The following is a 12,822-nucleotide window of genomic DNA, read 5'->3' on the forward strand; positions in this document are numbered from 1 at the left end:
GTTTCTCCAATGAGGATACCCCATGACCAAAAACAAGTGAACGGTAAGGCGGGCTATGAACTTGAGTACTTACACTTTAGCAATACGATAATACCATTATGTCTTGTGGTTGGGATGAAAATGTATTTTAATTTAACATTAACATGGCATGTTTTATTCTAGGAAAAAAAAAGTTACTCTTTTGAACAACTGCACAGTCTTCCTCTGGACTCCATCTTGCAAAGTAATATTCACATGAAATCTTATTGAGTCCCTTTATTAATGATGTTATGGAGCCATTCAGGCCGAAAATGGAATTTCTTGCCTGTTTCCGAGACTGTTTCCTCACAATAATTTCCCTCAACCAGGACACACAATCATTTTGACCAGTCTAATCTATGAAATAGTGTATGTGTGGGTGGTGGGGGGGAGCTGGAATTCTATGATAGGTCTACTTTTATTATTATTGTTATTACATACAGTGTATTTATTTATTTTTTAACATAATTTGGAGAACTTCGGCAGAGCGAATTAAAAAGGCTCTATTGCCCTCTGGCCATAGTTTGCCCAACTCTAACCCATCAAAGGACAACACTGACATTCATTCTAAAGAGAAACTGAAACAGCTCAGGAAACATGAGAAGACAGCCTATTTGGAACATAAGGGATGCTCACCCTTCAAGCCGGACATCGGGTAATGAACGATTCAGTGCAATCATCTCAGAGGCCATAAGGTTGAACTGGTTGATCTTAAACATCTCCTTCATCTTTTCCTGGTTCTCCTTTGGGATCACCACAGGCTTGCCTCCCTCCCCCGGCCCGTCCCGCGGCCTTGCCAGAGGGTCTGTGGTGAAGATTTAAAAAGTCAGTTTGTCCGTTGCTGACGTACAATGTACACACGAATACTTACCATCTCTATCAGGCAGTCCTCTTTCCTTCTTGTCGTCACACTTGTTGCACTCACTGAAGTAGAGCAGAATGAACATGTCCAACATTACCCACACCAGAGAGGTGGCCAGAACCACTTTGCAGTATGCGAACCTCCGCATCCTGAAAATCACCTGAAATAAGAGATGTAAAAAGAGAAGCGGTTAACAATGAAGGAAGTGTGCGAGCACATAGATATAGACACTTATCTTTTCCAATGTGGGCACATTTCTTACTCATTCCCCTGAATTGGCAAGCTCCCCTGCATTTCCTTTTGTAAACACAACCCTCTGTTATTCTGTCAGTCTATTTGAGTTGCCTCATATCTGTAGCCGGGCTAATGACATCTTCAGAAAATCTCTAAAAGCGATCTTGAGCATCATCAAGTTGGTTTCAGTTTCAAAAATATGAATGTAGTGGAGAAATGACGTTTAAATCTGCTGAATGAGCAACAATTCAGAGTTTTGCAGACAATGGCAGTTTATCTGCCAGGTACAGTCCATATATGGCAATTTGGCAATTTGCCCCATCCTCCCACTCAAGTGGGCTTGTTGGGTAGTATAAGCCCTTTGTGCCATTGTTTAACCACAAAAAAATGACTAAACAGTGCTGTGAGCATTAATGTCGGTGCACATTGAGACTCTGCTCATAATTTTTCAGCACCATTGGAAAAAACACATGAATAACAATGCTTTGTTTCAATGTTGCCCTAGTACCCCTTCGAGAAATAGAAATGAATCATAACTAGAGGAGCAGGACTCCACCTGAGCAGGCAAATTCTAAGATGTATTTGGCATATTTGGAGAGTGAGCTTTTTGCCTTCATGCCTCAAATTTTCACAATTCTTTGTCTTCACAACATATCTCTTAATTAATTTACAAATATTCAGGTAAACAGACTATTCCGTTATCAAGTGATCGCAAAATTCACTTTCTGACCTCTGTGACCTTTGACCTCATGACACCAAAATGTAATCACCTCTTCCGTTTCTTATTACAAACATATCCTACAACTTTAATAATAATAATCCCTTAATTGGTTCTTGAATTATAGTTAGCGTATCGTAACTTTGCTAACTTAATTTGACCCATTTTGAAACCAATTTAGAATTGAACATGATTAAAAAAAAAGCGAGGCACTCAGGAAGTAGAAATATAAAAAGCCTTTATTAAATCATGGCTTTGTTCAGATTAAAAATGCCGTGTTTCGGCCGTGTTCCTGAGTGCCTCAGTTTTTTTGAATAATCACTTTTTTGATTCCCACACCGAAGAGCACCAGAAGTATACTTTCTACAACCAGCAGCACTCCATGCACATCATAATATACTAAAATTGAACATTTCTAAAAATTGTACATCATACATTATACCCGTAAATTAAATGTTACTCCATTTGAGCTCAGTAACGGTTGAAGTCATTCTTGGATTTTTACTGACATTCTGTCACTGAGGTGCAGATGTTCACAGACAAAATTTAAAACACTGATATTATGGTGGAAAATGTATTTAATGACTCAGGTATCCACGGTAACAGTTCCTTTTAAAATCAAGGCAGACAGAGTTTTGTTTTACTTTAAATTCCACTTGTACAATTTAAGAGCTAGTGAAGCTTCTTTGCTTAATCCACCATTCACAAAGGATAGGATAGAGAACTCAGATATTGTATTTGCCTTTACAGCATAATCCATAAAAACAAGAGTGTGCTCATCAAGAGCGAATTATAATCTGCCAAAGAACACCAATAATCCAATAAGCAATCCAATCTATACTTTTCTTTAATAATGGTAAATGGTGTTATACTTATAAATCGCTTTTCCACCTTTCAAGGCGCTCAAAGCGCTTTACACTATCTCACTATTCACCTACTGGTGACGCAGCACCAGGAGCAACATGGGGTTCAGTATCTTGCTCAAGGATACTTGAAGAATCAAACCCACAACCTCTGGGTTGGGGGACAACTACTCTACCACTGAGCCACGCCACCCCGCCCATAATAATAAAAAATTGAAAAATAAAAACGGCAGCTACACCTTGTGTATTGGAATTAATATTTTATACTTCATAGCAGTAGTTTTTAACCTTACCAAAAGTACCAAGCTCCAGCTCTCATGTGCATTCAGCGTACCCTAATTAGACAAAAAAATCAATTTGTGCACATTCAAAACAGGTATACACATTTTTCACTGTTAATGGGGACCAGAACCCCTCGCGAACAGTGAAAAACAGCAAAGTAGGATTTAGACTCATCTAAATTTGGACGGAATACAAAAATGGGTCCCTGTGTGTGTCTTATCCTTCGCCGAACCCCTTAGACTTACTCACCAGACCCCTAGGGTTTGATCGAACCCAGATTGAGAAACACCAGGAACTAAACAATTCTTTAGATCAGGGGATCTCCAAACTATTCCACATCGGGCTACAGTGGGTACACGATTTCATTTCAACCAAACAAAATGACATATTTTCACCAATCTGGTGTCTTCCAAGTGTAATCATTTGATATGCAGTCAAGTGATGCTTGTTTAGGCAGAAACCACATTGGTTAAACTGTATATGCTGGATAGGCTTGAACAAAAACCGAGACCCACAGCGGCAGTGGTTTTGAGAACCCTGCTTTAGATATATGGAGGGTGAAAGAGATCTCCATCATACTTCCTAAATAACCTGCAGAGATTATGGCAGGCCGATTATCGGCGCCAATATTTTACAGATATTGTTCCTGGCCCGTTTTTAAATCCGACCGGCCAGTATGAAATAATCAATCAATTATTTCTAGAGGTGGGAATCTTTGGGGACCTAACGATTCGATTCCGATTAAGAGGCTACGATTCGATAATAAATCAAATATTGAGGACCCTCCCCCCCAGCTATTAGCAGCTTTTAATGTTTTGTACATTACTTTCAGGCTTAAATAAACGACAATTTCAGTATCAAGATAACAGTTCAAAACAGTAAATAAAATACATTAAAAATATAATAAAAAGTCCCCATTCTGTACCACCAGCTTTGAATTACATTCAATTAATTTAATGTTGTGAGCTAAAATTGCTCCCGTTGTTCCATATTTTACCTTCTGTCTACTTTTGACATGTGAATGTTTTAAAACTGTTTTAAGGATCGATTCAAGTCATGATTTTGCCAATTTAGGAGTATTTTAGATAAAAAAGTTAATTAGGTTCGCTTGGAAGGTTCGCTACAACAGCCTTCCAGGGAAGTCTACTGCTTTAAGATGACGGCTGTTTACTAAACCCGGCAAGTCTGTCATTTCGCATCTAGTTTTCTATACACATGCTGCTAACGCCGCAGAGTCTGTCATTTCGCATCTAGTTCTCTATACATGTGATATCTACCATAGCATTATGTGGACGTAGTTTTTAGCGGCTGTCGGCAGCAGTCAGGCATTATCAGGGTCCCCCCAGGATTGATAAATCTAAATTCAAGACTTTTATGACCTTTTTCAATGCCATTTCAACTGAAATCTCGCTGACGAGAACCAATCATCGGCCCAAGCTGCGTTCCGTTATTCCAAACGCGCGCACTCCTTACGTTAACATTGAGTGCTCGGAGAGCCTTTGGTTGCATTGCAAAGCTGCGAAAACAAAAAGCACGCCTTATCCACACCCGGGGCAGACCAGAGCGCAGCATACACACTTGCCTGTATTTGCCAGCAGATTGAATTTGGTGAGTAATGGTTTCAATCGTTTTCACATTTTGCGATATAAAAAAGTTACTGCCATTCGTTGCAGCTTGCGTTGAACACTGCCAGAGCTCGCCAAATCTCCCATGAAAAAAAATAGCTCCCGTTAAATTGGCGTCAAGCTTGTGTATTTAGCGGTAATATAAACGAAGAAACACATTGTTGAGTCAAATTAAGCGGCATGCTCTCGGATGGAGGGGGGCGCCTCGTATCGCTCCCGTCGTCCACCTGAGACGCGTTATTTTCGGCTGGGACTGGAGCTGACGGCCGGTGTCGGCACAACACCGGCCCGACGAGTGGTGGGAATGACTCTTGCTTCTTAAAGCTTTTCAGAAATACAGGGATCCCTCGTTTTTCGCGGTTAATGGGGACCAGAACCCGCCGCAATAAGTGAAAACCGCGAAGTACCCCCCCCCCCCCCCCCCCATTTTTTAAATGCGTGTTCAATGTATTTATTCAGATTTTACATTGGAAAAAAAATACATATATATAAGACATGTTTTTTCACTTTTTTCACCAAAGTATCATTTATAAATGGTTTTCAAGCACTTCAAAATGTAAGAATTATGATAAGTTTTAAACATGTTACTGCCCCACCGAATTATTTTTTAAACAAGAATAAAGTAGTAAGAAAATGCTTGGCTTTATTAAATGCTTCATAGTGAGTCTACTCAAACCCTTTCAGGCTTTGTTAAACGGTGATTGACACATGTGCAAAGTTTTTCTTTTTATATATATTTTTTTGTTTGAAGCGACTTATTTGATTGAATAATAAAGACACAAATGTCCTAGCCAAAATGTGGCCCAAATGCAAAACAACATTACTTCAATGGAAAAATTTGTTTCAATCAAGAAAAAGTTTTCAAAGTTTTTTTGTCTCAAATTTATTTTTGCAATCAAAAACTATTTTTTTTATTGAAGTGATTTTTTTGGGATTAAAGGTATATACTGTATTTTGATTGAAGCAACTTTGTTTTTGATAGAAGTAACTTTGTTTTTTGATTGAATAATAAAAACACAAATCTACCACCATCGTTATTGAGAGAAAGAAATTAAGAAAGCTTTAAAACTAAAAGCCACCGGGGAGTCTGCTTTTTTTTTTTTTTTTTAATATTTATATTTCATTACATAGACATGCCTCGTAGGGAAAGGAGATTGAGGGATAAAAAAAGGAGTTGGATGAGGCTGCTAAAGGCAGTGGATACCTCATCAGCTGGGTGAATAGCAGACCTGGTAAGAACAAGTTTGCAAGGATAGTCGGGTATTAAATACAATTATAAACACAATTACAATGTTATTTTTCTATAAGATTTTATGTCATTGCTTTACTAATCATTAGGTGCTAGAGTTGTTAAGTATGGATAATAATGAAATAACAGTTTTGAGAAAACTGTGCTGTTGGTGGCTCAGTGACCATCTGATGTGGTTTGTTCTCAGATGAACAAGTTGAGGAAGGAAGTTTTGATGCAGAGGTTGAAGGAAGAAAAGAGGCAGACTGACTGAGTCACAGCCAGAAAGTGTTGATGACAGTTTTGATTTCTATTCACTGTTGCCCCCTCCCAATTAAAGTATGTCACAGTCGCAGCCAATTATTATCTAAAGCTGGTTAAAATTGAAGTTATGTTCTTTTAAGGTGTATTAAATACTTGTTCATGTGCTTCTTTTGATCTACGAGCACCTGCCCCTCCATAGGTCTCTGCACGGCCCTGCTGAAACACAGTGTGGGTCGACAGAGCTCAATATTTTGTTGGGGTGTACAGTGTACTGGAACATATTTCCTCCACACCCTTCTCACCTTTCACATTTTCATGCCTGGCTATGAGAGTATGAGTCTGGCCACCATTCAGCAGAAAAAAATTTCCAGGGCGGAGCCAGCCACAACAAATAGACAGCGGAGCGGACCAATCAGCGACGGGCTGACGCGATGTCGGTAAAGCGACAAGAAACTAGCGAGAGACATTTCAACATATTCAACATGGCTCGCGCGAGACAGACTGTTGGTTTTAGCGACTCGATGTGTTTTTGGTCATGTAAAACCGAATTTACCGCGGATTGGAACATATTGCCGCTGAGTCTGGTGTACCAGGCTACGGGACTACTGTCTGTTGCATTCTGCTGCATTTGGCGCGATCCGGCGACACCGCATACAGCAATTTATATTACATTCAGTGGTCTCAAAATGCCCTAAAGAGATGCACCAGGCTTGAAAATGTACACACACACCCGACCCCGAGGGTCAGAGACCCTCCCACCACAATCTCCTAAAATCCTGTGGGAAACACTGTTCTGAAATAACTATATATTAACGATGTATGAATGATAAACTAAGGAATACTTGTTATAAAATAAAAAATTGATTAAAAAAAAAAAAAAAGGCGCTGTATGGTAATTGCAGAGACAGAGCGTGCCTATACGCCCCTTTTAATCTTCCCCTCTGCGAGTCCGCAAAACCGCATGTGTTTATTTATATTTAACAAACCTTTCCAGCGTTATTTCGTTGTGCAAATAAATTTATAATGATCATAAAAGTATGTAGTCTATTTAAACATTAAGAAAATGTGCGTTTTTTTTCTGCCAACTGAGAATTCGTTATAAAAGACAGGCTTTTATGCAGACATCGTCACAAATGTTATCACACAAAAGGCGGGTCGGGCTTTAATACCCACGGACCAGTTCGGTTCAGGCTGGACTTTTTAGGCCAGATTTTACCTCTATCTTAAAGTCTTGATGAGCTTAAAATGGCTGCAGTTATGAAGTTGGTAATGCTCCCTCCGGAAAAAAAAACACGATTTGACCAACATTATGTTTAACAAACTTTTCCAGCTTTATTTCATTGTGTAAATGCATTTATAATGGTCATAAAAACATGTAGACTATTTAAACATTAAGAAAATGTGCGTTTTTTTTCTGCCAACTAAAAATTCGTTACATACGACAGTTAAGACATCGGGAATGCTCCCTCTGGGAACAAAACGCAATATGACCAAAATTGTGACAGCCGATGCAGACCAAAAATGACGTAATATCCGAAACAGATCACCAATGGACTCATTTGAATGGTGGTCTGTTTTGGTGTACAGAATCTACAATACTTCTGCCTGCAGGGTTTTCGTTCCACCGACAAACAGACGCATTCCCGATGCAGAGGTGGATGGATTCTCCCTTTTGCCAGTTGTGGTGGTTTGGGACGCACGAGTTGCATTTCGATTTGTAGTGCAGTGCATCGTAAAAATTCTATGCGTCATCTTCGTTATGGATTAAAAAAAAAAAAAAAAACTTTGTCACGGATATAATTTAGGTTGCACTGAGATGTTCTTGAAAATTAAAACCACCATGAAAAAATTCCAGACTTACAACAGCTAATTTAATACTTTTAATACCTTTAATAATGGAAAACTAAATTCAATGCTTTTTTAATACTTTTAATAACCCGCGGGTACCATGATTATTGTTTTTTTATCTAGTGGCATGAGTTGAGCCAGAGCCGTGAGTTGAGCATTGTCTTTACCCGGGTAATGACAAGCATGATATTTACTCTCGGTCCGTTCCTCATTGCGTCCCGAAGACCACGCTGACTGTGTTTTAGTTCTGCTATACTTGACATATTTCAATTATCCGAATTTGGATGTTTGTGAATCGTTGTCGAATCTTCCACAGCCGAGTCGCGAATAATCTAAGAATCGGAAATTTCGCACACCTCTAGTTATTTCGGCTCGGATGCAGCCGCCCCTCTCTCTTGCCTGCTGTCTCTTGCACTCTTGCACTCCTCTGGTTGGTTGATTTGTAATGGTAAATCGAGTTACACTTGTATTGTGCCTTTCCACCTTTTTAAGGCCCTCAAAGCGCTTCACACTATATCCTCATCTACCAACTGGTGACGCAGCAACGTGGAGTTTAGTATCTTGCTCAAGGATACTTAGACAATGTCATCAGGGCAGAGAATCGAACCCACAACCTCTGAGTTGGGGAACGACTACTCTACCACTGAACCACGCAACCCCCCCAAGCGGCAGAGGCATTCAATAAGCCACTTTTAGGCATTTCAATGAAGTTCAGTGTTTGCATTATTAATTTTTTTTACGCCAATGTTAACACTTTTAGTGCAAATGAATATCAAAATCGGTTATAGGCCCCTCTAACTACTAGCGGTCCCGAAAACCCCATATCTGTCGATAAACCAATTTGCAATTTGTAGAAGCAACACAGAAAATGTCTGTGTGCACGATTGTGCTTTAGTACACACAAACATTTACGCACCAATAACATAACATACAGACTCTGAGAGCGGCGCGAAAGAAGCTGTGGCAGTAATTGCTTTTCTTTGGCAGGCAGTGACAGACAGAGTCACATTAAAATTCCTGTGCTCTCTTTTCCGCCTCTCCTACAGCACCATCTCTTCCACTCTGACTGACTCGTTGCTTCACTCATCCCTTAGGTTACAGCAGCAAGAGCAGAAGGAAGAAAAATAATTTGGGCATGGTGATTTCTCACTCGTCCCTGGGAGACAAAAAAGTGTTTGTGCATAGCCAACTTGGCTGCAGTCTCCTGTAGTTTAGCTTGGGAGGATGTAGAACTGCAGCGCAGCGTTTCTAAATTCCACCTGATAGGATTGCGGTGCCACAAAGTGCCATGCAAAGCAAAACGATAGAGTGAAGATTTGCTTGGTCTCCCGACAGAGCAAAAGACTGTGTTGCCAGTGAAGCAGTTTTCCAAGGTTAAAACAAAATGTTCCACATGCTGTATATCACAGGTTATCATAGCTAATGTACCCAAGATTTTTCACAATTAAAATTTCTGATTAAAAAAAACAAAACAAAACAAAAAAAAAACATTCAGATTGGGTTAGAATCAGCGTGGAGTGTTTGTGTGGTTATACATTTGAAAAAAGGTTCAAGGCGTATTTTCAAAAACGTTTAGGTTACATTTTTAAACATTATTATGCAGGTTGAGAAGGCCGTGTGGAGTTTGGCACCCCCTGTGTTGTGTCTCTTTGTGTTTAGTGTGACGCAGCTTGGGTCTTATCCTCAAATTAGAAAACGCCTTGAAAGCAGTGTTTAATGATTCAGACTTTGTTCAAGGAGAAAGGTTAAAATTTGTCTGGGGTGAGGCTAAGGTTACTAGTATGAAATAATTGGGCCTTATTTACAGCGCGACAACCCCTGGCAAACTGAAGTCGTTTTAAATGTTAATTTTCTCGTTTTAAGAAACCGTTTTAATAAACACTAAAACAAATCGTGAGAATAAAACGTGGTAGTTCGTAAAAGTTTTTTTTTTTTTTTTTAGACTTAGCCGAGGGGGAAAAATTAAGGAATCACTCAATTTTGAGGAATGAATTATGGAATCAAACTTCTTTAAGAAGGTAAATCATCACACATTGTTGAAAAAGATGTTGGTTTTTCACAGTAAGCCGTCTCTAAAATCTGTACCAAGGACAAACAACATGGGAAGGTTGTTAAAGACAAGCATACTGATAGACCAAGGAAGACATCAAAGTGACAATATCCTTAATAATGTTCCGGAAAATTGCAGATGTTTTTGAAATCCAGCGTCATGTTGTTAAGTACTGAAAGTCACAATGTAATATTACAGCATTTTAATTTGTACATGAAACTTTAAAGTTTGAAAGCCAACTGAGACATTGCAATCGCAAGAGATGAGTCTTTTACCCAAAGGATGGCGGTGTCGCCTCCACAATCAGGTCGCATTTTCTATGCTAATTTTTGAAGTTTTGAATTCATTTTCTGCACTAAATGGAGGCCTACAGAGATCAAACCAATCTAAGAACACTCCCAGACACAAAGTACAACTGTGTAAAATTTCCTCAAAATCTGCCCAGCATTTTCAGAGTCCATAGGTAACGAACACACACACCCAGACATAGTTCCATTTATATACAAGTGTAAGTATATATGTAGATCTCAATCCATTTGAAAATCTGTGGTGGTTGATGAAAAAAATGGTCCATGATAAGGTTCCAATCTGCAAAGCTGATCTGGCAAAGACAATCAGAGAAAGTTGGATCCAGATTGAAGAAGAGTACTGTTTGTCACTCATTTGGTCCATGCCTCTGAAACTGCAAGCTGTTATAAATGCCAGAGGTGGTGCTACAAAGTACAAGTGGTGTGTTAAGTGTCTTTTTGTTGTTGTTTTTTCATGATTCCATATTTCTTTGCCTCAGAATTAAGTGACAGCCACATCCTTTTTAAAAAATTTATTTTAAGTGCTCCTAAAGCCAGACAGTTGCAATTCAAAATGACTTTAGTTTTGTGTCATAGCTGTTATCCGCTTTTTTCCCCCTACAAATTTAAACAAATGCAATAACATCCTCCGAAACTGGTGATTCCATCATTTTTGTTAGGAGTTGTATTTTGGTCAGGGATTCCCCTAAACTGTGTAAAGAAGCTAGGACAAATACTGTATAAAAGAACTACAAATAAATCTTAACAGTACCAATGGCCCAAAGCTTGCACGAATACAACATCCTGAGTCCTGGTTGGTCAATTAATATTTCAAACCAAGTAGGGCATTTAGAGTCCCAAAATGAAGTTTTTTTCTTATTTTTATTTTTTTTAAGCCATTGTGTCATCTAAACCAGGGGTCACAAACCACCGGTCCGCGGACCGGAGTCACTCGATACCGGTCCACAAGAGAAATAAATAAATATTTCAGTTAAACCTCTCACACACAAGACTCCATCGACGCTCTAGTATGGAAATCAGGAGCCTGCATCTTGGCGCTCGTCATACAAAAAATATGGCAGCACACTGTGATTACGTTTCAGAGACAATTTTTTGTTTCAGAGTGATGCCAACGGCGCTTGGTGTGCGATAAACAGCGGCATCGGCTCTCGGGTACACTGTGCGGAGGGCGCAATGTGCGTTTCATGCATAAAGACTTTTTCAGACGAGTGGTAGTAGTGTGCAGCTTGCAGCATGGAAACCCATTCCTTATTTACAGTGTATTACAAAAGTGAGTACACCCCTTGCATTTCTGCATATATTTAAGTATATATTTTCAGGGGACAACACTGACAAAATGACTCTTTGACACAATGAAAAGTAGTCTGTGTGCAATTCATATAATAAGCTTAATTCATTTTCCCCTCAAAATAACTCAAAATATAGCCATTCATATCTAAACCCCTGGCAACAAAACACAAGTACACTTAGTGAAAGTTGTCAATATGTCAACAACAACACGTAAAACATACACAACATGTCAACTGTCAATATTTTGTGTGGCCACCACTATTATCCAGAACTGCCTTTACTCTCATGGACATGGAGTTGACCAGAGCTTCACAGGTTGCCACTGGAATGCTCTTCCACTCCTCCGTGACGACGTCATGGAGCTGCTGGTTATTTGAGACTTTGCTTGAGGATCCCCCAAAGATGTTCTGTTGGGTTCAAGTCTGGAGACATGTTTGGCCAGTCCATCACCTTTACCCTCGGCCGCTTCAGTAAATCAGTGGTCATCTTGAAGGTGTGTTTGGGGTCATTGTCATGCTGTCACTGCTCTGCGACCCGGTTTCTGGAGGGAGGGGATCATGCTCTGCTGCAGTATTTCACAGTACATGTTGGAGCTCATGTTTCCCTCAATGGAACTTAACTCTCCAACACCTGCAGCACTCATGCAGCCCCAGACCATGACATTCCCACCACCATGCTTGACTGTAGGCATGACACACTTATCTTTGTACTCCTCACCTGGTCGCCGCCACACATGCTTGAGACCATCGGAACCAAACAAATTAATCATCGTCTCATCAGACCATAGAACATGGTTCAAGTAATCCATGTGCTTTGTTGACGTGTCTTCAGCAAACTGTTTGTGGGCTTTCTTGTGTACCGTCTTCAGAAGAGGCTTCCTCCTGAGGTGACAGCCATGCACACCAATTTGATGTAGAGTGCGGCGTATGGTCTGAGCACTAACAGGCTGACCCCCCACCTCTTCAATCTCTGCAGCAATGCTGACAGCACTCCTGCGACGATCTTTCAAAGAAAGCATTTGGATGTGACGCTCAGCACGTGGGCTCAGCTTCTTTGGACGACCAACCCGAGGCCTGTTCTGAGTGGACCCTGCTCTTTTAAAACGCTGTATGATCTTAGTCACTGTGCTGCAGCTCAGTTTCAGGGTGTTGGCAGTCTTCTTGTAGCCTTGGCCATCTTCATGTAGCGCAACAATCTGTCTTTTAAGATCCTTAGAGGGTTCTTTGCCATGT

At 40.0% G+C, this 12,822-nt stretch overlaps 1 protein-coding gene and 1 long non-coding RNA gene across 5 annotated transcripts in view; one reads left to right on the forward strand and one right to left on the reverse strand.

Annotated features, from left to right (window-relative positions):
• Nucleotides 1–12,822, reverse strand: part of galnt1 (UDP-N-acetyl-alpha-D-galactosamine:polypeptide N-acetylgalactosaminyltransferase 1) — a 104,806-nt gene that overhangs the window by 34,312 nt on the left and 57,672 nt on the right. For all 4 annotated transcript variants that reach the window (XM_057834707.1, XM_057834705.1, XM_057834708.1 and 1 more), the window contains 2 exons: nt 890–1,040; nt 655–823 (listed from right to left, as the gene is read on the reverse strand). In XM_057834707.1, the coding sequence (XP_057690690.1) occupies nt 655–823; nt 890–1,028 (308 nt within the window). In that variant the 5' untranslated portion in view covers nt 1,029–1,040. The remainder of the gene's footprint in view (nt 1–654; nt 824–889; nt 1,041–12,822) is intronic.
• Nucleotides 1–12,822, forward strand: part of LOC130915030 (uncharacterized) — a 46,942-nt gene that overhangs the window by 5,666 nt on the left and 28,454 nt on the right. Inside the window, exon 2 of the long non-coding RNA XR_009063045.1 lies at nt 1–12,822. This exon is cut by the window's right edge and continues 15,863 nt beyond it. This is a non-coding gene — a long non-coding RNA (uncharacterized LOC130915030).

The sequence above is a fragment of the Corythoichthys intestinalis genome, chromosome 4 (assembly GCF_030265065.1).
Source record: "Corythoichthys intestinalis isolate RoL2023-P3 chromosome 4, ASM3026506v1, whole genome shotgun sequence".
NCBI lineage: Eukaryota > Metazoa > Chordata > Actinopteri > Syngnathiformes > Syngnathidae > Corythoichthys > Corythoichthys intestinalis.